Source organism: Periplaneta americana, chromosome 7 (assembly GCF_040183065.1).
Source record: "Periplaneta americana isolate PAMFEO1 chromosome 7, P.americana_PAMFEO1_priV1, whole genome shotgun sequence".
Taxonomy (NCBI): Eukaryota; Metazoa; Arthropoda; class Insecta; order Blattodea; family Blattidae; genus Periplaneta; species Periplaneta americana.
Genome location: NC_091123.1, coordinates 14,065,055 through 14,089,931, shown reverse-complemented (window position 1 = coordinate 14,089,931; position 24,877 = coordinate 14,065,055). Strand labels below are relative to the sequence as shown.

The 24,877-nt window shown below is 34.8% G+C and overlaps 1 protein-coding gene across 3 annotated transcripts in view; it reads right to left on the bottom strand.

Moving 5' to 3' along the window:
* The window catches only part of LOC138702930 (proteoglycan 4-like), a 215,966-nt gene that overhangs the window by 115,363 nt on the left and 75,726 nt on the right, over nucleotides 1-24,877 (bottom strand). The window contains exon 1 of one of the 3 annotated variants that reach the window (XM_069830338.1): nucleotides 8,032-8,126. The exons of 1 other annotated variant lie outside the window; for it this stretch is intronic. In XM_069830338.1, coding sequence (XP_069686439.1) covers nucleotides 8,032-8,034 — 3 coding nt within the window. In that variant the 5' untranslated portion in view covers nucleotides 8,035-8,126. Of the gene's footprint in view, nucleotides 1-7,947; nucleotides 7,968-8,031; nucleotides 8,127-24,877 lie in introns of those variants that run through there. One more of the 3 variants, XM_069830339.1, reaches the window with a different exon arrangement.

Sequence of the window (24,877 nt, the reverse complement as noted above, 5' to 3'; positions counted from 1 at the left end):
TTAGTGAAGTACTGTAGAAGGTTGATCTTGAATCTTACTAGCCTTTGACTAAATTAAGTGTACATAATGTTGTGACTCTGAATTCAGTTCTGCATTTTCTATCTATTGAAGTCGAATATAGGTGAAAGTCAAGTTGAAGTGATGCAGACCATAAAGACTGAATAGCCTTTGGAAGTAGAGTGCGATGTTGTAATTACTTTAAGAGAGATAGAAAGAACGTTATTCCGATGAGGGAGTTCGAACCGTAGCGTTACGTTCATCAGAGAGAGCGTTTACTCTAACCTTCTGCTGGGCGCATACCCAGTCCACACTTCCTGAATAAAGAATGAAAGTTACAAAAAAAAAGTTTTAGTAAAACTTGTTTCCTGCAAAAGTCTTATCCAAAGATATACTACACGACCTACACAGGTTCTTAATTTAAAATTAAAAGTTGATCCCAGTTATCCCTCCTTCTTGTTTATCCCGGAAAATGGAAGTATCGATTCTTTACATAGGTTTTGGAAAAGCATTGTTCCCCCCTCCCCCACAAACATCCAGTGTCATGAAGTTTTCGAGAAAAAGGGATGCTACACTTCCTGAACAAAGAACGGAGGTTAAATAAAGTTTTACTAAAAGCTGTTTCCTTTTTTAAAGGGACACTTATGTGATTTTTAAAACATCTACAATTTTCATTCAAAATTTATTAATTTTAAACTACATAAGCATGCCTACACTCCTATCATCTGTACAAAATTTGGTGCCCATAGGGCTAATAGTTTTGAAATTATACCGGGTGTCCCACTCAAAGGTAGGCCCGATAACATTAATTTTCTGGAAAATGATAAATGGGCAACTTACTAGTGTTACATATTTAAGCACGTAGGCTTACAGCTGTTTCGGTATTACACCATCGTCAGAGCCTACTGGATCACAGTGTCATCTTGATATCGCTTCCTGTTGTAAGGGTGTGTTTGTGTGTTGTAATGTGAAGTCAAATAGTGAGTGTGTTCTGAAATTGATCTGTGTATTGAGAATTTTATTTGGGTGTGTTTCAGTGTGTCTGTATATTTCATATTGTTCTAGTGTGTTGAGCTTTTGGTTTTTGGGTTGTATTTGTAGGATTTGCATGTCTGTATTTATGTTATTGTATGTGTGGTTAGCATTAGTTATGTGTTCGGCATATGTAGATGTATTGTGTCCTCTGGTTATTGCTTTAATGTGTTCTTTGTATCGAGTTTGGAATGATCTGCCTGTCTGTCCAATGTAGAAACTGTCGCAACTATTGCATGTGAGTTTGTATACGCCTGTGTGGTTGTATTTATTTGTTTGTATTGTTTGTGTGTTGAGAAGTCTTTGTAGTGTGTTTTCTGTTCTGTATGCTATGTTGTATTTCTGCTTTCTGAATGAGGATGCGATTTGTTTTCGTATGTTACTGTGATGTATTTCTTGTGTTCTTGTGTTTGTGTTGTATTTTGTGTGTTTTTGTGTTTGTTAAGTTTTTTGTTTTGTCCTTATTATGATGTTGTCTATTATGTTTGGATTGTAACTGTTTTCTTGTGCTATGTATTTGATTGTGTTCACTTCTTCATTGTAGTGTTGTTGGCTCATGGGTATGTTGAGTAATCTGTGTACACTAGTAAGCTGCCATTTATCAATCTTCTGTAATAAAGTGTTAAAAGTAGTGTACGCAAGACTCAAGATGGATTAATTTACTGTTACAAATATTTCAAAGATTTCAACGTTCAGAAACATGCACCGTCGTGTTCAGCTGTGTATTAACGCTCAGGGAGACATTTTTAGCACCTATTGTGACAAACTCATGGTACTTTTGTACTTTTTTGTACTTGTACTTTCTTTAAACTAACGGGGACACACTGTATTTTTTTAAATATATTTTTTGTTTACGTCACTAAAAAGGCTCCTTGCGACAAAGTTTTCAAAATTTTTAGTTCATATTGCCTCAAAAGCTTTAAAATAGTCATGGGAATATAAATTAATTAGATTTTTCAGCACAGCATAAATCAGCGGTTATCAGCAAAGCACACCCTCGCATCTCTTAACCGCGGATAAGAGATGCACCGGCGTGCATCCGTGGCTACTGGCGGGTATCCTTTCTACCTCTCCCTTCTGCAAGACGGTGCATATTCCTATACACTTCTTACTCTTTACCCATTTCAGCGAGTGCTGACGACCACTGGTCTGTCGACCTGGTTGGCAAGTTGGTATAGCGCTGGCCTTCTATGCCCAAGGTTGCGGGTTCGATCCCGGGCCAGGTCGATGGCATTTAAGTGTGCTTAAATGCGATAGGCTCATGTCAGTAGATTTACTGGCATGTAAAAGAACTCCTGTGGGAAAAAATTCCGGCACATCCGGCGACGCTGATATAACCTCTGCAGTTGCGAGCGTCGTTAAATAAAACATAACAGTTTAACCACTGGTCTGAATAGAGAGTCACAATAAATTTTTAAGTGGACTTTCTTAATCTTTCAGCATCATTTGACTATAGTGTCCCCTTGAAATCCTATTCAAAACTACATTACATAACTCAGGTTCTCATTTGAAAATTGAAAGCTAACCCCGGTTACCAACCCTACTTCCAATTTGTCTCGGAAAATGAAGTACCACCAATCGATTCTTTATACAGAGTGATTCACGAAGATTCACCTTCCTTTACGGAGCTTATTTGCGAAGACATTCTGGGCAAAAAATGTCATATAAACATGGGTCCTATTCTCAATATTTACAGAGTTACGTTTCGTTATTGGAACGCATTGCTGTGAACGCGTGATCTTGGTCTGCGTGCAGTCAGCAGCCAGCGCGAACGCTACGGAAATCAAAGATAGCCGTATGCAGTTACGTAGAGCGACGAGCGCCGTTCACAAGTGTGCGGCCAAGTGTACTCAAGCGGACGGCGACATTTTTAAAATGTGTTGTAAACTCTCCAAGATTGTAAATTAGGATGCAAAATTGAACTTCAAATAATTAAGTCGGTGGAAGTGGTGTGATTTGTAATAATTGTTGTGATAAGTGAGTAAGAATAATGTAATTTTCTAGTTAAAAACAGAAAAAGATAAACTGTGTAGCAGAATTAAGCTAAAATACATAGAATGTTAATATATTTTAAATAATGTTAGATAATAGAAAGAGATTATTATGAGATAATTTTGAAAATACAGCACTATCAGGATGCATGTCTAAAGAAAGAAGTAACAATGTAGTCAGTGACAGTTTAAATCAGTATGATTGGAGTGAAATGGTAATAATGTTATCTTTTAAGCTGTTTTTAAAGGTGTTTATTGTCTTGCAGCCCCTAATACTTTGTGACAAGGAATTCCATTGACGCGAGGTGGATACTGTAAAAGATTATGAATAACAAGATGTTCTATAAAGAGGTATACTTAGCGTGCCACAGATAAGTGATCTGGTATTTACGTCGTGGTTAGAGTATAGATAAGAGAAACGAGACGAAAGGTAATTTGGTGTTGAATGTCTGTACGAAGCAACTAAGGAGTTCACAGCATATTTTTAGCTTCATAATACTTGCCAATTAAAGAAATGATAGCCACTTTTGTGAATGGTCATTCTCTGTTTGTATTATTCTTTTACCGTCAAACTAAATAAAAACGTGTTTTACAAACAACTTTAAATTAGTGTAATTCTGAAAATATTGAGAATATGAACTATGTTTATATGACATTTTTTATCAAAATGTCTTCAGAAATACGCTCCGTAAAGGACGGTAAATCCTCGTGAATCACCCTGTATAATGTAGGTTTTGACAGAGACGTTTCTTTCCGCGAACACGCAATACCTTATAGTTTTTGGGAAAAGGGTGTGATACGGGTGCTTTGAAGCAGTCTGTATAAACAGAGAAAAATAAAGACAATAATATTTTGCGGAATATGGAATTGAACTAACGTTAATACTTAAGGTATAAAATTAAATTTTCATTTAAAATTACTTAACTCATCATTCTGACGGCGAGCCACTGTATATATTACCGTATTGTGCATTGTCAGTTACGTCACGCCGAATAAAACTTCATTTCATGTGAAAAACTAGTTAAAGCTACTCCAAACTCCACTCCAATCCTCTCAAACAAAAACAGTCGCAGACCCTACCAACGAATGACGTGACACGTCTAGACTGCTTCTGACTCACTTCACGTCCTCGAACACGGAGATGGCTTTAAAGTCAGTCGTGTTGTACGTCTTTGATAGTCATTATCTAGTACACTGGCACCAAGAAGTATTGGCACACTCAATGTTTTCCCTATAAGATCTGAATAAATGGCACGTTTACGGGGTTAGATACAGCTTATAGCAGTAAAATTTTGGAAATATTCAACAATTTTTTCCTCCATTACTGTATCTTGTACAATAACGAAAATTAGTACGTGTAAAACACTGTCCTTCTGCTATACGAAAAAAAACATTTTTACGATTTAAAAAAAATATTTACATTTCTTTTTCTCAAAATTCAGTTCACTGTGCAGTGATGAAGCGTTTCCCTCGTAACTAAAAAACTATCCAACATTCTGTGATGAATTTTTTTTGTGTGTATGTATGCATGTCATATCTACAATATGATGCAAGATCACTCTCCTAGTCCACACCTGTGGAGTAATGGCTAGAACGTCTGGTCGCGAAACCAGGTGGCCCGGGTTCGATTCCCGGTTGGGGAAAGTTACCTGGTTGAGGTTTTTTCCGGGGTTTTTCCTCAACCCAATATGAGCAAATGGTGGGTAACTTTAGGTGCTGGACCCCGGACTCATTTCACCGGCATTATCATCTTCATCTCATTCAAACGCTAAATAACCTAAGATGTTGATAAAGCGTCGTAAAATAACCTAATAAAATAAATCACACCCATACCTTTGTTAGATTGTTCGATAAAAAATAAATTCATTTTAAAAATGGTCAAACATCAGTATTTTCTTCTAACACAAAATAAAAAAAAAATATTATTTATTAATTAATGTAGTTGAAAGAGCATGATATTGTAAACATGAGTTTCAGCAATAAAATAAAAGAGAGAGAACGTGAAAAAGTTAACAAGTTTATGAGTTATGAGGGAAACGCTTCATATATAAATAATTTTTTTTAATCGTAAAAATATTTTTTTGTATACCCGAAGGATAGTCTTTTACACATACCAATTTTCATTATTGTACAAGATACAGTAGGCCTAATGTAGAAAAAAAAAAGTTGAATATTTCCAAACATTTTACTGGGTTAAACGAGCGTTGAGCGGATTCCGCCGATTTTGGAATAGACACCGACGCACTTAGGTTAGGTTAGGTTAGTTTAGGCTTTTATTATCCCGTCAAGATGAAGGTGAAAGCGATTGAGTGTGATTTTTTTGTTTTCTATGTTGGCAGTTCAAGTACGTCGATGTCTATTCCAAAATCGGTGGAATCCGCTCAACGCTCGTTTCACCTTTTACTGCTGTAAGCTATACCTAACCCCTTAAACTTTTTTGTTTGAAATATATTAAAGAATAACCCCCTGAAATTAATGACATTACTTACGATTCGCTCTGTATTCAAGAATCTATACCATAGATGTCCAATTGTAACTCGTACGACGTAACTCCTGGTGTAAGCAATCCGTAGCGCATATTCTCTAAGGTCGTTTTTCCTATTTTATATGGAAAGTTATTGACCTTAGCAGAGCATGCTTTACGAGCAGTATCTTCTGGTTCTATAGGCGTTTGGACACCCATGATCTGTATAGTACACTTGTTTATATGTAAATATTTACAACAAAATCACTAAAGGAATTTCCAATTTCTGACGGAAGAAATATTTTTGTTCCCTCATCAATATTATTTTAAATCAATCATTTTTATAGTATATTGCGATACAAGTGAGATAAGTGTATTATAACACAACCGAGGAAACATAAAAAAAAGGCGAAGTAGAGTTTTTCTTTTAGTTTCGGAGATTCTGTTACGCACTTAACGCATGTGTATTGCACACTATTTTTTTTTACGATGATCGTCATTAAAATAAATTTGTTTTTAATTCTGAACAATCCATAAATTTCTTTCATACGTAAAAATTTCTCCTATAAGAGAGTTTGAACGTCGTTGCCAAGGCAGTGTGTAGATAATTTTGTTTCAGTGTAAACAGTCGTTATTGTTTCTGGTAATGAAATTTATATTAATCTAATAAATATATGAGTTTAATTAGAAGTTTTCTAATCGTTTAATGATTATGGCAAAAGAACTTGTTGAGGACTTAGTGGATGAAGAGATTGAAGAAGCATAGAGGATCGGTTGTGCTAAGTTAGTACCGGAAAAGTCTAAAAGAAGATAATATGAAAATGTAATAAACCTCTATTTGTTTCTAATTAACTAGTTATAACAGCACTGTGATTTCTTTTGTTTGCATAGCAACTAGAGAACGTATGGTATTGTCAACTTAAGAGACATGTAAATAACAATGGTAAGTAGGAAAAAGAGGCATGGTCGTCCAAAATTGTATATTACGATACAAGGTTAGGAAATGCCTTTTACAAAATCGAGAAAAAGTTTGAAAAACGAGTAGAGCGAGTGTTTCAATTTCCGAGATTTTGTAATGCACTTCACAAACGTGTAGATCTATTGTATAATATTTTTTGCACCATCATATTTTTAAAATTGCAAATACAATATATTTTGCATTGAAAATTTAGAGCAATATTATTCCAAAGCCTTCGCAAAACTGCACTGTAATGGTAACTAAGTAACAATAAGTGCACTGTAATGGGTCTATTTCAGTATAGTTTTATGTTGTGAAGAAGAATGGTTTCCCTAGCAACAAGTGTGGGAATTCTAACTTTCAAGGCCTAACAACAATAGCTGTAAATACAGTAAAAAACAAATCGTGGAAAAACATTTATTTAGTTTTTTACGAGATTTTTAAAGTCTTTTCATTTCAACAAGTTTTCAAATATTTGGAACAATGGATCTCGTTATGTCCAATCTCAAAGTACTACCGTACTGCAGTTAAGGGGACAGTCCATAAAATTGACAACTTTTTTTCTAATCATTTTTTTCAACCAAATTTTGAGAGCATGTTTACTATGTGAAGGACTAACAAAATTCAAATTTTGAACTCCCAAATGCTTTAGGCTTTTTATTTTTTCTATTCTTTTTAGAAATATTTTCGCACCAAAAATTTAGTAGAAGATCTAAATTTTTATGGTTCCTTCTGTTTTTGGTTACATTCACAAGACATAGAGTAACATTTCTATTCATTCATTTTATGTAATATCTCATTTACTTATTCATTTTCAATTTTTTTAATTTTGAAAATGTTATTTTCTCTTAATCAAGAAATAAATATTAATAAAATAAACTAGAAGAATTCCTTACAAAATAATGCAGCTATCTCATAAATACTTGCAACAAAAATTTGATTAATATTTAGCATAAAAAGTTGGTGTTGAATCAAGAAAAGTAAACTTACGGAAAAATGGATTTGAAAGTAAAATGAATATTTATGTAACACACAACTATTAAAATTCTCCTCCGCTACATTTATCTAGTAACTTAAGGGAACCAAATTTAGAACAAACAATTAATTATATTTGTAAAAAAGAATTCTTTGATGAAAAAATAATTTTGACAGCTCTTTAAATGCCACGTTCCTTTACAGCCGCAATTAAAAACAAAATTTAAACATATTTCTAATCAGAATTCAACTAAATCCATTTGGGGTATGAAAATATTCATTATAAACAAACGAAATAGCCGATAATATTTTTTGAAAAATTGTCATGATTTTCAGAGAATCCACTTCTGATCACGTGACAGAGCCAACACGGCGCTCTCAGCTGCCGGCCCTTATCTATGGGATCCTCCAGCGAACGTCCTACGAGGCAAGTAACCACGGGGATCCCTGCAGTTGACGCCGACGCCTCAGTACTCATGACGCAGGACAAGTACGAAAAAGGACGACGCAGTATTTGCTGGACGACTTACGAACAGACGTTGCCTACATCAGGCGTTCTTCGGAGGAGAAGTGAAGGACGAGCCCCCCGCCCTCTCACAGATCACTGCACTCACCATGCTGGTCCAGTCGTCCTCATAGCAGCACACCACTCTCGCGCTCCGTGCGCACGCCCACCTGTTATATATGCGCCCGCCACCGCAAGTGTGTCATCGCCCCCACCCCACGGCCAGACTCGAGCGACCTGGGAGCAACACACTGGGCCGACTTCCGAAATTTATCACCGTTTACCTCAGATAACCGAGCGAACGGACCACCCTGCTGCCTTCCATTCATAAGCACCACCACGTTAAATAACACGTCCGTGTCGTGCAGCCTAAAATAATCTACGGACTTATAACCATGTTTTATTTATTTATTTATTTATTTATTTATTTATTTATTTATGTCTATAACAGGGCAAAGCTCCAAAATTACAATAAATAGTACAAATATTTGCTTAGAACATAAAATTGGAGATAACATGAAAAAAGAGATGAAACAGATAGAAATGCAAGATACAAGTGTAAATACAAATAAAAAATAAAAAATTACACATTACGCAACGAGCCTATAATGCAACCATGGGGAAAAATGGCTCCGATGGGCCACTGCACTCAAAGCCGCCTTACCTTACTCCACCGAGTCTCTCCTCCGCCTGGTACTTCTCTAGACACGCCTCATTCAGTGGCGGGTATGGCTTCGATCTCGGGACGTCAGTTTCAGGAAGAGTGGCAGAAAGAATTTTTTGTTACTTACAAAAAGAAGAAAGTCTGTTGCTTAATAAGTAGGTTTAAAATTGCGCATATAAAACGGCTTCAATATTAAACGCCACTTTGATCGGAAGCATAAAGCGAACTTCGGTGATGTTACAAGTATTTATTTACAATTTTAAAAGCTATTTTCGTAATATTTTCGGAAAGATACAAAACAAGATGTTTATGGTATTTTCAGGATTTAGATAGTTATTATTTTATTAAGTATCTGGAACTGAACTTATTTAAAACTTTGAATGCATATTAGGCCTACTTGATGCGTTCTCTTTCCAAGAAAGATTTTCAGAAGCAACTGCAATGGACATGGAGATGTGTCTGTTCAATAATCCATTTGTATTTGATGTTACCCAAGCATCAGAGCCACTATAGAGATGCAAAAGAGCACGCCACTAAAGTGTTAGGAAAAAATGGATTAGATCTCTTTAAATACCTACCAGAGGAGCCATTCCCTAATCTGCGCACATTTGCAATGCGTATGGTATCTATGTTTGGCTCAACTTACTGTTGTGAGCTGTTTTTCTTTCCAAAATGAATGTAACCAAAAGTATCTCCAGGTCTAGGATCACAGACATGCATTTAGTTTCAGTATTACGGTTGAGTTGTTCTATTTTAGAGCCAAATATATCCTTTTTAGTTAATAACAAGAAATTTCGAGGGCAATCAACAACAAAAAAATCAAAACCAGCAGTATAGGCCTACAGTAGTATTTCGTTTCATTCATATCTCATGTATTTTGTTTAATATGTTTTAAAGTTAAATGACAGTGGAGCTTAGTTTTACTTTCTTTAGTATGTATAAAAAGAAATAATTGATTTTGTTGATCATTATATCGTGTTTAATATGTTTTCCAGTTAAATGACAATGGAGCTTAGTTACTTTATTGGTTTTAAAAAGAAGCAATTTATTATGTTGAGCATTGTATCTTTTAATATATTGTGCAATTAAAGGACAATGGAGCTTTGCTTTTTTCTTTATTGTTTTTAAAAAAGAAATACTTTATTATGTCGATCACAAGGCAGTTCAAGTATTTTTCGTGCACATGATAAAGGAATAGTCATACAATTGAAAAATATATAATTTGCCTAATGACAGTAGGTGGCCATCATAATTATTGTATGATACGTGTACTTCCTATAAACAAAATACTGTAAAGATTTTGAAACAAGAACTAAGAGCGGAGAAATTACTGGTGCGCAAGGTGTGTCGACTCCACCACTGCACTTGACTTAGCAAAACAACTGCATTACCCCTCGCCTGTCAATCAAACGAATGTGGGGTAAGTAGGAACGTTCCCTCCCTACTTTGCTTATAGCCCCCATAGCTGCTATAATGTCAGTAATTAAGACGCGAGTAGGTTTATGAAACGAGCGCAAGCGAGTTTCATAATTTTCATTCAAGCGTCTTAATTACGACTTTTTATGCTCGACCATATTTCTAACTTGAAATTATTCATAAGTATTCATGTTATTCTTGGGGAGCGGAACTGGCCTTGTGCAATATCTCGTAAATTGTGAGATGTGCGCAGACGCGAAAGTAATGATTTTTTTCCGAGAAAGAAATGTCATTGACCTTGATATAATCTAGAGAGTAAAATAAACATTTATCTTGATATAACCTTGAAATTGATTTAAACATTGAAAAACGAGATGACAAATTGAATTTATTTGAATATTATTTACAATTAACGCTAATTATTATAGTAACAGAACATAACCTTCTGCGACAGTATCGGATTTCCAGCCTCCGTGACGTTTCGCTATTTGTCTTTCGATTGCATATCCGAGAATAATCGATACTTGCGCTTTCATATTGCTGCAATGGTGTTTTCTGATTGGTGGAACACCTGAACTTTAATGAATAGGTGTACTTTAATGAGGTCCATTAAAGGGCTGCTACCAGGTGTATAATTACTACATTTCGGCGTGGTCGAGCATAAAAAACAAATAGATACTACCTAAATAAAAAACACAGATGTAGATATAAATGAAAAATACAAAATAAAAAAAGAATGAAGAATAGATAAATATAGATATCATAACCAAAAGATGTAAAATGTAGCTATAATTGGCTAATTACAGAGTAACAAATAGATAGCAACATTATTTAAAATCAACTACCTCCAGTATATTAACAAGAAAATGTTTATTTTTCATGTAAGAAATGCTGAAATCTAGATCCCATGTTATACATATTTCATTGAATTTTGAACACTTTTTAACACTGGTGAATTTTTATGTGCTGAAGTGTTTTGCTTTTAATAATATAACAATTGACGATTTCTTAAATTTGATGTTCCAGCGTTAAGCTGGATTTGTGACAATATTTCGCTATTATCCAGTAGACCGTTGAATATTTTTATATAATAAAAGTTGCTCAGCAAGTAATCTACGACTGGCAAGAGACATTAAATTAAATTCAGCAAGTAGGTGTTCTACGACCACCACCATGCTTCTTCAACACCGATCCTGTAGCTAAAAATGTATCGTGCCACTTCTTAATACTTTTAGCAGTTGGAGCATCATGGTTAAACACTCGCCGACACTCCCTTTGAACTCTAACAATTGATTTTAAACTCCTCATACCACAGCACAGTTTGCGCTTTCATCTGCGGTGTCGCCATTTTGACAATCGATACAATCTACAAAAAGAAATCGTGTCTGCGCACCATCTACCTACAGGATCCGAAACTTGTTGAGTATTCCTTTCATACAAACGTTACCGTAAAGTTCTATCATGGATAAATATATAATAGGATGCGAAACTGCGGTCAGCACCATCTGGCAGTGGGGGGCTGAAATAAGATGATCAGCGCCCAACGTCGTAGGTGGTGAACATTAGAACTACGTATTGGGTACATTACCCAGAGTTCTCTATTTATCCGTTCGAGATATTGCTCGAGGACTCGACGAGGAGCCATGATGGCAGACAGAAACTTGCTAATAAGTAAACATAAAGTGATACGTATGTGTATAAGCAGTGTATGTTAAACAGTGACGTTTATGGACGTTGTAAAAATAGTGTTGTTGAATGTATTTTAAAGTAGGCCTAATAGTAATATAATAAATTGATCTAAGTAGTTCTTGCAGACTTTTCAATTGCGCTGTACAATAAATACCCAAAGAATACAATCCCAATTATCTAACCTTTTGCTTTATTTTTTTTTTGTCTGTCTGGTTATATTTTAATTGGGTAGTGTAAAATAGATCGTATCTTTTATCTTCCTGTTGGCTCCGGTAAGAATTTTCAGTAGAAGCTGCTGTGAGGAATAAAAATGTAAATGTTTTATTTTAAATTGGGTTAGTTTTGAATATCTATGAGGGTGGGAGGGAATACTTTCTGCACAGTTTAACATTTTCGTCACCAGGTGCGCTGCTAAGTGCATGGAGTAATTACTCTTTTCGCTACTTGGTGCGCTGCTAGATGTAATAACGCCCCTCCCTCTAACAGGTGGCAGCAAGATCATTTTCTACAACAGTGCCTCTAGTATGTGTTACGGGAAACTTTGTAAGTTTCGCATCCTATTATATATTCATCCATGGTTCTATCTTCAACCGTTCACCAGTCACATACAATTGAAATTAGGTACATTCGAACGGTCCACTCTGTATATTACTAAATTGGTTTATAATGTTATACCTAATCGCATTCGCTCGTTTCCTAATTTTACGAACTGAATTTTTGAAAATAACTCGGAAAAAGTGGCACCATTGAGATCTGAATCAAATTAGCAAATTCTCAGAAAACAGAGGACAACCTAACAGTGACTGCGATGTGGTCTTGTAGCAGGAAGATCTGAATTCCCGTGCATTATCTGTCTCCTATGGTCTCACCCTCTCTCTCTGAACAATTGCAGCCACTTGGGTCCAATTGCCAAGCCTCAAGTTCCGATATCACAGCGATTACCGCGGACGGATGCGCCATTAGCGGATAATTGCGCCCCGGGGGCGGGACCCATCTGCGTACACGCCGCACGCACAAATCCACAGTTGCACAAAACAATAAATTAAGAACATAAAATCAATACCCCAAGAACTAGAGCAAAAGTTTTAAAGACATTGCATATCTTACGCCATCCTAGCATTGTAAACAGGTTGTTACTACATCCAATACCGTGCGTAATCGGCTTATTGTGGCACGGATACCAATAATAGCAATGACGTATTCGCTATGACGTAATACCGGAACGCTTGGGTGGGGAAGCATGCAACTCGTCTGGCTATCTTGCTTACCGCTTCTACGCGCCACGTAACAATAAAACGAAATGCAGGACAGAAGGTAACGTACCATTTTGTGTTTTATGTGATATTCAGACCCCGGAGAAAGTACTGCTTACAGGGAAACGCGCGATGTAGTATAGCTAATGTTTATGAACCGAGGACTTGCACACAGGTAGGAGTAGTGCCGGCGCAGCTTAGTACAACGCAGTCAAAAGCAATCGACACGGGTCTTCAGAATGCCGAGACCAAAAGAACGCAAGATAGAATCACTAAGGAAATATGTTCGTCAATATCGAGAAAATGTGTTTTCCATCCATGGTAATGAACTGTTTTGTGAATTGTGTCACGTGAAATTGGCAGCCGACATGGCATGCAACGTTAAGAAGGATACAAACAGCAATACGCATAAACGCGCATGTAACAGACAACAGAATTTAAGCAAGGTGCAGCAGGAATCTCCTTCACAATTACTTGAACGAACATTTTACGAAGATATGTGTGACGCGTTTATTGCTTCAAATATTCCGTTAAACCAATTAGAAAACGCGAAACTCCGTGGCTTTTCAGAAAAGTACACTGGAAGACAAATTCCTAAAGAAGCAGCACTGCGGAAGAAGTATGTGCAACATGCATATGAGAAATGTCTGCGTGAAGTGAAGTGTAAATTACAAAATGGGTTTCTTTCTATTGATGAAAGCATGGACTCCGTTGCACGTCAGTTGCAAATGTGGTTGTGGCTGCCCTTAGTGCGGAATGTTGCTGTAGACCCTATCTCTTGAGTGAAGTGTTAGAGAGGGTTAATTATTCCACCATATAGGTGTACCGCAAGGAACAATTTTGGGACCTATTTTATTTCTAATATATGTTAATGATCTGCTTAATATAAATTTGGAAAAATTTAATGGATCTATATATTCATATGCGGATGATACAGTAGTTATTTTCAGTGGTTTTTCTTGGCAGGAAGCATATAGAAATGCTAATATAGGTACTAACATTGTTAAAAAATGGCTTAATTCCAACTTCCTTTCTTTAGATATATCTAAATCAACTTTAGTTCCTTTTTCGTTAACAGCTGCCAGTGTTCAAAATTTAAAATTTAGCGATAAATATAGACTAATAATACACAGTGAAAATTGTTTAGATCCCAAAAGTTGTAAATGTCCACCTTTGAAAGAAGCAACGTATGTCAAATATCTGGGTATCATTATTGATCAGAATTTAAAATGGCCTCATCACATTACTTATCTTTGTAAGAGGCTTCGTAAAACAATTTATAAATTCGTTAATCTTCGATGCTACTTACCTATTAGAGTTCTACGAAATGTTTATTTGGCCATTATTCAGTCTATCATTCAATATGGTATAATTGTTTGGGGTGGAAGTACAAAAATTAATCTTAGTCCGTTAAATTTACTACAAAAACGAATAATTAAAATTTGTTTGAAGAAACGTTTCGATTATCCAACTAAATTAATTTATTCTGAATTTAATGTATTTAATATTGAACAAATTTATAAGTATACGCTGTTAAAATTTTATCATAAAAATCGTAATAAGTTTGTATTACAGACACACAATTATGACACAAGACGAAATATTAATTCAACATTAGTAGAACCTAAATGTCTCACATCTGCTGGTCTAAAGCATAGCATTAATTTTGGCCCTCGGTTGTACAATGCTTTAACTAAATTACACCCAGAACTTCTAACATGTAACCCACTAACATATAACAAGAAAATTAGAAACGTGTTAATATCTTCAATTTGACTAAATACATTTATAGCCTATGTGTATGAATTAATGAACCTATATCATATTTGTATTCTATAATTTTGAAATATATATTAATCCTACTTTTCACGTGCGATATTATTCTTCTCTAGTGTTAATATTATATTATATAATTCCATTGCCGCTGTAATTATATTTTAGTTCTTATTTTATTTTACTTATTTATTTATATTATTATTTTTTATTTTAATATTATATCTGAACTGCAACCGAGCACGAGCGCTGCTCATTCGGTCTCAAATTTTGTTAATACTACTGTATCTTCTTTTTATATTGCTTGTATTATTTTATTTGTATTTCTCTTTGTTTGTTTTGTAATTATATTTATTTATTCTGTATATTTGAAATAAATAAATAAATAAATAAATAAATAAATAAATAAATAAATAAATAAATAAATAAATAAATAAATAAATAAATAAATAAATAAATAAATAAATAAATAAATAAATAAATAAATAAATAAATAAATAAATAAATAAATAAATAAATAAATAAATAAATAAATAAATAAATAAATAAATAAATAAATAAATAAATAAATAAATAAATGTGAACTTTTTGATAGTGTATGGAGATGCTATGGCCATTATGTGTGCAATTCGAAAATGTGTTACTATATGTTACAGATGCTGCGAGCTATATGAAGAAATCTGCTAAGTTTCTTGAAACACGTTAACCGAATATGATACACGCTAAATGTCTTGCACATGCATGTCATAGTTCGTTGCAACGCATCAATACGTAAATAATAATGAAATATCTAGGTCTCTTAATAAGAATAAATTAGAATTTCACTGTGGAAGTTTCATAGCTAATTACTGGAAACTACTCAAAAGGACGCACAAATAACGAGACTGTCATGCATTACTTCATTTCTCATGAACGAAACTGTACTACTGCCAGCGTCACGATGTCTATCGTTATTTACCCCATCCCTCTGAAAGCAGGTATGCAATGTTGCATACTAAGCTGATAGCAATACTTTTCCCGGGGCCTGGTGATATTGTTGTTTATTGTTTATTGTTAGTAAAATAACATGTACAAAAATACAGTCTTAATTCTTCCCTGAAGGAGTAAAAACTCGTGCTCAGGGAGTTATCTAAACACATACTTAACACAAACAAAGATAATTATTTCACACAAACTGGGTCAAGAAAAAATAATATAGCAATAAATTAACTTTAAAAATACAATTTCAATTTTAACCATTTCAATCATACAAATAAATATACATATTAAATCAATATATATTCTTTAACAATTAAATTCCTAACGCTATTTTTGAAATTTCTGATACTAAAATTTTCCAAATTTGAGTATTTTTCAATTATTTTATTATATAACCTTGGGCCAAAGTAAGTACCATGGCTCAGAGCTGTGCTTGTGAAACACTTTGGTTCCTCTAGTCGTATAAAATCGGATCTTTTAGTTCCATATTTATGATGATACAATTATAATTTATTACGGTTTTTATGTATGAGGTTTAATAAGGCAATATAATAAATCTGTTTAATTTTCAAAACATTAAAATCAGTAAACAAACGCTCGCATGAGTAATCAATATGGTTGTCATTTAAAGAAAATTTACAATGGAATCCACTCAAATATTTACGTTTCTATATGTAGATTGTATGGAAATTTCAAATAGGCCTATGTAAAAATTGATATAGAATGTAATTTTAAAAATAAATATTTTGCCACACACTGTATATCGTCGCTGCGCCTCCAAAATCAGCTATGTGTTTTTAACAAGATTTTGCAGGACAAAGAGAAAAGCACTGCCAATTAATTTCCTTGATTTTCGAAGATACTTTTGGTATAATTTCAATCATTACAACATAAATGATGAAATTATACGAAAATAACTTTGAAAATCATGGGAATTAAAACTGGCAAAAAAAAAAAAAAAGCGGACTTTGGAATTTTGGAGGCGCAGTGACGAAATCTTAATCATCAATCCAGGTTGCCAGGCGACGATAGAAAACAAAAGGTGTGAGAACAAATGAAAGATATTTACAAACAATTGACTAGGCTTTCAAATTTAAGTACCATAATATAGGGGTATCATTTAAAATTTCAAAATGTGGTAGGGTGTGTGAGAGGATGAAACCTAAAATGAAATTGAAACTGGTTTTAAACTCTCTCTCTCAATATCTAAATTTACGTGTTTTTAAAATTAAATATATTAATTGAAATAAATAGTTATATAGACTGAGATGTTTTAAAATGAAAGCCCTGTATAAGTAATAATTCATTTCCCTGATTAAAACATTTCTTATATAACAGTGTGTGTAATATCATTCATTACATCGTCTCATATAAGGAAATAGTAATATGCGTTACAAGAGAAGTATGTTCAAGTTTTCATGTTCGAGGAAAAGTTTGAAAAAGCGAAATGTAGTTGAGCTTTTTTAATTTCCGAGAATTGAAAGAAAACATACCGCTCGTGTATCGTACATTATTTTGTGCGAAGATCGTTTATTACATACCTGAAAGAGGAATTTCTAATTAGTTGCAATGAAATCTCCATCTTGGTTTCTGTTCAATGACGGCAAATTTGCAAAACAAAAATATCTATCTTCAATATCGTTGCTTTAAAATGTTTTCTGTGTTTACTATACTCCAGCAGGCCGTGATATACGTCCGTCTTTTTTCCCCCAGTCTATAAATGCGAACTTAAAACAAACGGTAAGGTTATGTAATGATCTATTTTTCATTTTAATATTTTAAAAATATTATTTATATAACATATTGCAGTAATAACATCGGCATCTGGAATCTTGTTGATTTTTTCACGGCTTCCTTAATCGAATGCAGTAACTTTAGTGGAGTTGTAGAGTTTAGGGCTACTTAATTTTTGCAAATATTTAAGAACAATAATTAGCAGTGCAATTTAGGTGAAATTGCAGTGGTAAGTTTCCAATTTGTAATTATTACTATATTGAACGTCTCTAAAAATAATATGTTAAAAGCCTAAAGCAGTAAAATCAATATGTCACTTAAGCGGTAAGAAGAGGGAAATTGTTATGTGTGTTAGGTTGGGAATACTGAATGTGGAATTTTAGACTTTCCGCGGATTGATTTTGTGCAAGCAAATACGCACGATCTCGCACAAAAAAATTTACAACGAATTGCAGATAAATAGACGTTTGAGATGGTAAGGGCATGTAGCACGTATGGGCGAATTCATAAATGCATATAGAGTGTTAGTTGGGAGGCCGGAGAGAAAAAGACCTTTAGGGAGGCCGAGACGTAGATGGGAAGATAATATTAAAATGGACTTGAGGGAGGTGGGATATGATGATAGAGATTAATATTGCTCAGGATAGGGACCAATGGCGGGCTTATGCGAGGGCGGCAATGTACCTCCGTGTTCCTTAAAAGTCAGTAAGTAAGTAAGTAAGTATTGCAGATAAATAGTCATTTTATGTCATCTTTTCGGAGATAAAAAAAAACATAAATTTCAGTAGAAAGTCTTATGTTTCATGTAGGCTATATCATTTCTCAATTAATTGACTCGTAGTTACAGAATACAAACAGGTTCTGTCCGATGGGTAGAAAATCGATTTTTCGTTAGCAGGAATTCTAGAGTCGTGTCTTCTAGTAAAAATCTCGAAAAACACAGTTCGCTGTACCACAGCACTTTCGCTTTATTGTTCGTATCGTGTGAAAGTAAAATAAGTGAAGACATCGCAACGATTTCAAGAGCTAATGGCTTCAAAATAAAAGAAAATCGGAACAAATGACGACAAGATGTAGGTCGGATGCCATATTGCAGCATTACAAGATCTATAAGTTACTTTCTTAACTTAACACACGCAAAAGCAATACAAGGTGACAAACAAAACAAATGGAAAGACAATTGATATCAAACATACGGAGGTAAATAGCATCAAATGAGCGTAGGGATGATTTTATTATTATTATTATTATTATTATTATTATTATTATTATTATTATTATTATTTAATGATTTGTGATGTAAGTTCACCCTATTACACCAGATTTTGTTCATATTCAGAATCAACTGAGAATGATGCACATGTAATACAGAGTGGACCATCTGTTTCTCATTCCAGGAGGCCTAATCTCCAGACAACAATGCAATCGATAGTCGAAACGATTCACACATCAATACGATACTAATGAGTTGTTTGAAACTGTATTGAATAATAATAATAATAATAATAATAATAATAATAATAATAATAATAATAATAATAATAATAATATGTCATTACAGAGAACTGAATTCGTTTGGAAATTAATATCACAGTTAAATTCTTTATTTCTTTATGCTCGACCATGCCGAAATGTAGTAATTATACACCTGGTAGCAGACCTTTAATGCATGTCATTAAAGTACACCTACTCATTAAAGGTCAGGTCTTTCAGCCAATGACGACTCAGGTTACAACTGTTCAGCCAATGACAGGTCAGCTTTCTACCGTTATAAAACCGCAAGTATCGATTATTCTCAGATATGCAATCGAAAGAGAATTAGCGAAAAGTCACGGAGGCTGGAAATCCAATACTGTCGCAGAAGGTTATGTTCTGTTACTATAATAATTAGCGTTAATTGTAAATAATATTCAAATAAATTCAATTTGTCATCTCGTTTTTCAATGTCTAATTTTATTTCAATGTTATCTCTGTAGGTTCTTATGGCCTAGCAAGGTCAATGTGGACATCTGTTCCTCGGAAAAAATCAATACTTTCGCGTCTGCGCACATCTCACAACATACGGTTGACATTGCTCCAGGTCAGATAGCCTACAATAAAATTAATAATATCAAGTTAGAAATATGGTCGAGCATAAAAAGTCGTATGAAACTCGCCTATAATGGTAATTAAGAAGCTCGTATGAAAATTATGAAACTCGCTTGCGCTCGTTTCATAAATATCCATACTCACTTCTTAATTACCTTCATTATAGGCTCGTTGCATAATGTACTATTATACTACCCGAATTTATTAATCAACCCATTTGTGCACATGTATTTTTTTATTAAACTAAAATTAAGTTCAATATTCCGTTAATCTTTTACACGTTAAAAAACAATTGAATATTTTCCAAATCCATCTGATACCGAAATCACAGATCTACAGGAATTGTTTTTAACATGGCCCCCCTTTGTATAAAGGTATAAATCACTGAAATAAATAAGTGCAGTATTCATTTTTTTTAAATAATTCATCACCGTTATTGTTGGAATTGCCTTTGTAAAGAGACGACATCCCGCTTGGCTTGGTGGTTTCTTTCAGGAAATTCTGCGATGCACACAACCTCTTAAAATGTAAAAGCAAATGAGGATGGATCTACCAACACAATAAGTAGTCTATAGATTGCGCAATCCATTTGATCAATGTTGCAGTAGAATCATAACCTAGGCCATGAATGAACAAATGAAGTCTTCAACTAATGAATGTAATGCGGGTGGCATCGACACCAAATTCTACAAGGAGCAATGCTGTAATTTGTATTAAAACTTATATCGAGTGTTACGTATAAAAACGTTGCACATTAAAAAAAATCGGCATTTTCCTGGCGATACGAGTTTTCAAAATCTCTAATACCGAAGAAGTGGATTTGACCATGCCGTCTCTCTGTCCGTCCATCTGTATGTCTTTCTGTTTGTATTTGTGGATAGCGATTTCTCGTGTCGGTGTCCAGCGGGAATTCAAACAGGATATACCTAAGTCACTGTTTTCTTTGGTTCTCCACATCGCACTTTACATTTGTCTCCACTCTGTATCGTGAATCTTGTAAGACAGTCTTCAAATTTACCGCGACCCGAGAGAAATTGTGTCAAAACAAAGTTAGATATGAATGTTTTACACTTCAATCTGTCGTCCACGGTTGGAAAAGTAAGTCCCTTGTCGGAGATTTCGTCGTACTGTTCCCCTGATGTTGGACCTACTTTTCAGTAACATAGTCTTATTATTAGAACCAGGATGTTTAGGCATTCATAATAGACAAACAAGCAGGTAAAATGACAATTAGGCTACAACTAGCAAAAGGCAGTGCATATTAAAAAGGCATAACAGGCAGGGGGGGGAAATGCATTAAAACAAGAAAAAAGACACTGTAAATACCGGGTGTTTCAGAGCACCCGTATCAGCCTTTTTTCTCGAAAACTATATGATATTGGTTGTTCATAAAAAAAATTTGATAACCAAAACATATGTAAAGAATCGATTGATGGTAGTACAAATAGAGAAGACATGAAACAAAAAATTACAGAAGCCGATAGGTCTCTCGTCTGTGCTGAAGTACAATCACGGATGTTAGGAGGTGATCAGAACATTGTTTAGCACAGGGTGCTAACACTTATTTGAAGAGAGTACGTACATAAATAACATACAGCATTTCTCAGAAGATACCATTTTTGTTGTTTTGTGAGTAAATAATAAAAGCTTAAAAAGTTTCAGTAAAAGTTGTTTCTTTTTAAAAATTGTTTCCAATGGTACCTTCAATGACCCATGTTCTCATTTGAAATTTCGAAGTTGACTACAAGTACCCCGACTTCCGGTTTGTTACGGGAAATGGTACTACCACCAATCGATTATTTACATAGGCTTTGGTTATCAATTTTTTTATGAACAACCAGTATCACATAGTTTTCGAGAAAAAAGGCTGATACGGGTGGTCTGAAACACCCGGTATAAAAAGGCACAACATTATCAGGTGTAAAGGCAATTAAAAACATGACAAGGCATAATAATATATTCTATAAGCTAATTTATATGATATTCAAGCAACGTTCCTTGTCATTGGTTAGGGCTATACAATACTACAAGGTAGCCTACATAGATACTATTTATATTTTACATTTTGCCTTCTATAAGATAGAACTCAGCCACCACTGTAGCTCAGGCGATAGCACGCGTCTACTGATCCGGAGTTGTGCTCGGGCGTTGGTTAGATTCCCGCTTCTGCTGATTATCTGGTTGGGTTTTTTTTTAGGTTTTCTCCAAGCGTAAGGCGAATGTCGTGTAATCTATAGCGAATCCTCGGCCTCATCTCGCTATACCAATATCATCGACACTAAATAACCAAGTAGTTGATACGGTGTCGTAGAATAGAATAGAATTTTTTTATTTTCGCTAGTAGAGTTAAGGCCATAAGGCCTTCTCTTCCATTCAACTAGCCTTAATCAATACAATAGTTACATACATATTTAAATCATGAATATTTACAATACACTTAAAAGATTCTGCAGCAATATTCTTCAGTTAAGTTTTAACGACTAGTATATGTTTATTTAAATTGAGATAAAACCTATAAGAAAACGTAATAACTTAATTTATGAGCTAATTTAATTCAATTCAGTCTGTATGCAATACTGTATGTAAATAATTATAATTAAGTTGAGGTAGCTAGTTCATTAAAATGATGAGAATTAATTTGATATAAGTTTACTATAACTATGTTATAGGGAGCATTTGCCGTTAGAGGTTTTGTATTCTATTGTTACAACCATTTATACAACTTAGTTTTGACACAATTTCTCTCGGGTCACGGCAAATTTGGAGATTCCGGATATCCCTATGCCAATGTGGAGAGGCTCTGTATTGTTGGAAAATGAACCCCTGTTCCTCCTCGTCAGTGAGTTTTGGGATTAGCCAATTTTCCTAAATCAACACCTACCAGGTCAATTAATTGGTCTTGCAACGGACGCAGACAGCACCTTCTGCACATGGCCACCCCGTTCACCGGATTTCATGTCTGATTTCTTTCTGTGGGGTTTCGTCAAGGACAATGTTTACACACCTCCACTTCCAGCGACTTTGGCAGAACTGAGAAGGCGCATTAACACAGCAATAAGGAACGTCACACAAGATATGCTTGAGAGGGTTTGGCAAGAATGGGATCACCGCCTGGGCGTCTGCCATATTACACGTGGGGCTCACATCGAGTGCATCTAAGGTCAGTATAAAACTTCAACTTTCCTCTTTCAAGTGGTGGTAAGATCATATATTTATGTTCAATATTGGTGAAAATATAGCCTTCTGAAATCGTCCAATAATTTGTAACCACGGTGTAGTGTAAATAGTAAAAATAGGGAGTTCTAGTGTACAAGTGTACATAATGTAAATTGTAAATATTAGCACAGTCTAGTAGCTATATACAGTCACGAAGCTCAATACGTCGCAAATATGCATCCATAGATAGTTGCTAACCACTAGGATCGCTAATATCGCCTCATTAGGGACAATGCGAAATAGTACCCGCACAGTCTATTGTTCCTAGTACCCTCATAAACTCAAGCTTCGTGACTGTATATACTAGACTGTGAAATTAGTGTAACTGTTAAAGTTGTTCTGCCTCACTTTACGAAACAAAAGTCGCTTGAGCCGTCAGTCAAGAACTTCGGTTGCTAGTTGCACGTGCGTCATTCACTTAAAAACTCCGATAATACTTAATCTTGTAGCCTCCTTCGAAAAACTGTTCTATGTACGTTTGTACAAATTTGATTATTGTTTACAAAATAAATAACACAAAATATTTGATCCAAGCTACAAGAACTCATAGAGATGCCCAATTCAACAATATTATTGAATAGGAACTCAAGCCTTTCAGGTGTGAAACTGATGTGATATAGAATATTAAGGGTGATGATGATGAAATAATTTCATTTAGTATGTTTTTGAATTATAGTTCAAGGACTAACTATAAACGGTAATATCACATTCAATTTGCCGTGAAGTGCTTAAAACGAATAATGAGACAGTTTGTGTCACACTAACACAACGAATTTTTAACATTTTTTTTTTCTTTTTTTTTATTGGGTTATTTTACGACGCTGTATCAACATCTAGGTTATTTAGCGTCTGAATGATATGAAGGTGATAATGCCGGTGAAATGAGTTCGGGGTCCAGCACCGAAAGTTACCCAGCATTTGCTCGAATTGGGTTGAGGGAAAACCCCGGAAAAAACCTCAACGAGGTAACTTGCCCTGACCGGGATTCGAACCCGGGCCACCTGGTTTCGCAGCCAGACGCGCTGACCGTTACTCCACAGGTGTGGACGAATTTTTAACATAGTTTTCCGCCAGATAGATAGAAAGATTCATAGAACTATGCCACGCATTAAAATTCTGCATCAGAATTGCTTTTGTTTAACCTACAGAGAGTAGTTTATGAAATGACTTTAGATACACAATGTATGATTCCAAAACTAGACAAAGATTAAAAATAACGCATTGAAACTTTATACATAGGCCTAACGAGATAGGGGACTGTGACCATTCAACTTATAGAATGAGGGTTCGTTAACGACTCCATTCCATTATATTACGTTACAATTGTATTCTCGTCTGCTGGTTTTTAATCCATTCTCCGAGCTATAAGCATCACATCCTTTTCATTCGACACTCATCCTAAAATACAAGGTGGGTCGAAAGTCGTTCTCCCCAATATTCGTTCTTAGGTTTCATAGTTGTACACATATACAGACGTCATTACTTAAATAGTAGTATTTATTAACATTCCATGGTATTCATACATTGCTTCACAGCTAGAATATGGAACAAGTTCAAAAACTTAATACTATTATAAAGTCTAAATGTATTAAACACTATTTAATCTGTATTCACTCTCAATTTTAAATTTATTTTTGTCTGTATTGGAATCCCTTCCTGAGCACGAGTCTTACTCATTCAGGAGTGGGATAGTTTATCTTTCATTGTATTTATTAACTTGTATTCATTTCAAACTTACTTACTTACTTACTGGTTTTTAAGGAACCCGGAGGTTCATTGCCGCCCTCACATAAGCCCACCATTGGTCCCTATCCTGAGCAAGATTAATTCAGTCTCTATCATCATATCCCACCTCCCTCATATCCACTTTAATATTATCTTTCCATCTACGTCTCGGCCTCCCCAAAGGTCTTTTCCCCTCTGGCCTCCCAACTAACACTCCATATGCATTTCTGGATTCGCCCATACGTGCTACATGCCCTGCCCATCTCAAACGTTTGGATTTAATGTTCCTAGTTATGTCAGGTGAAGGATACAATTCATGCAGCTCTGTGTTGTGTGAGTTTTTCCATTCTCCTGTAACTTCATCCTTTTTCATACTTTTACTGGCAAAGTTAAGGCCATAAGGCCTTCTCTTTTACTCA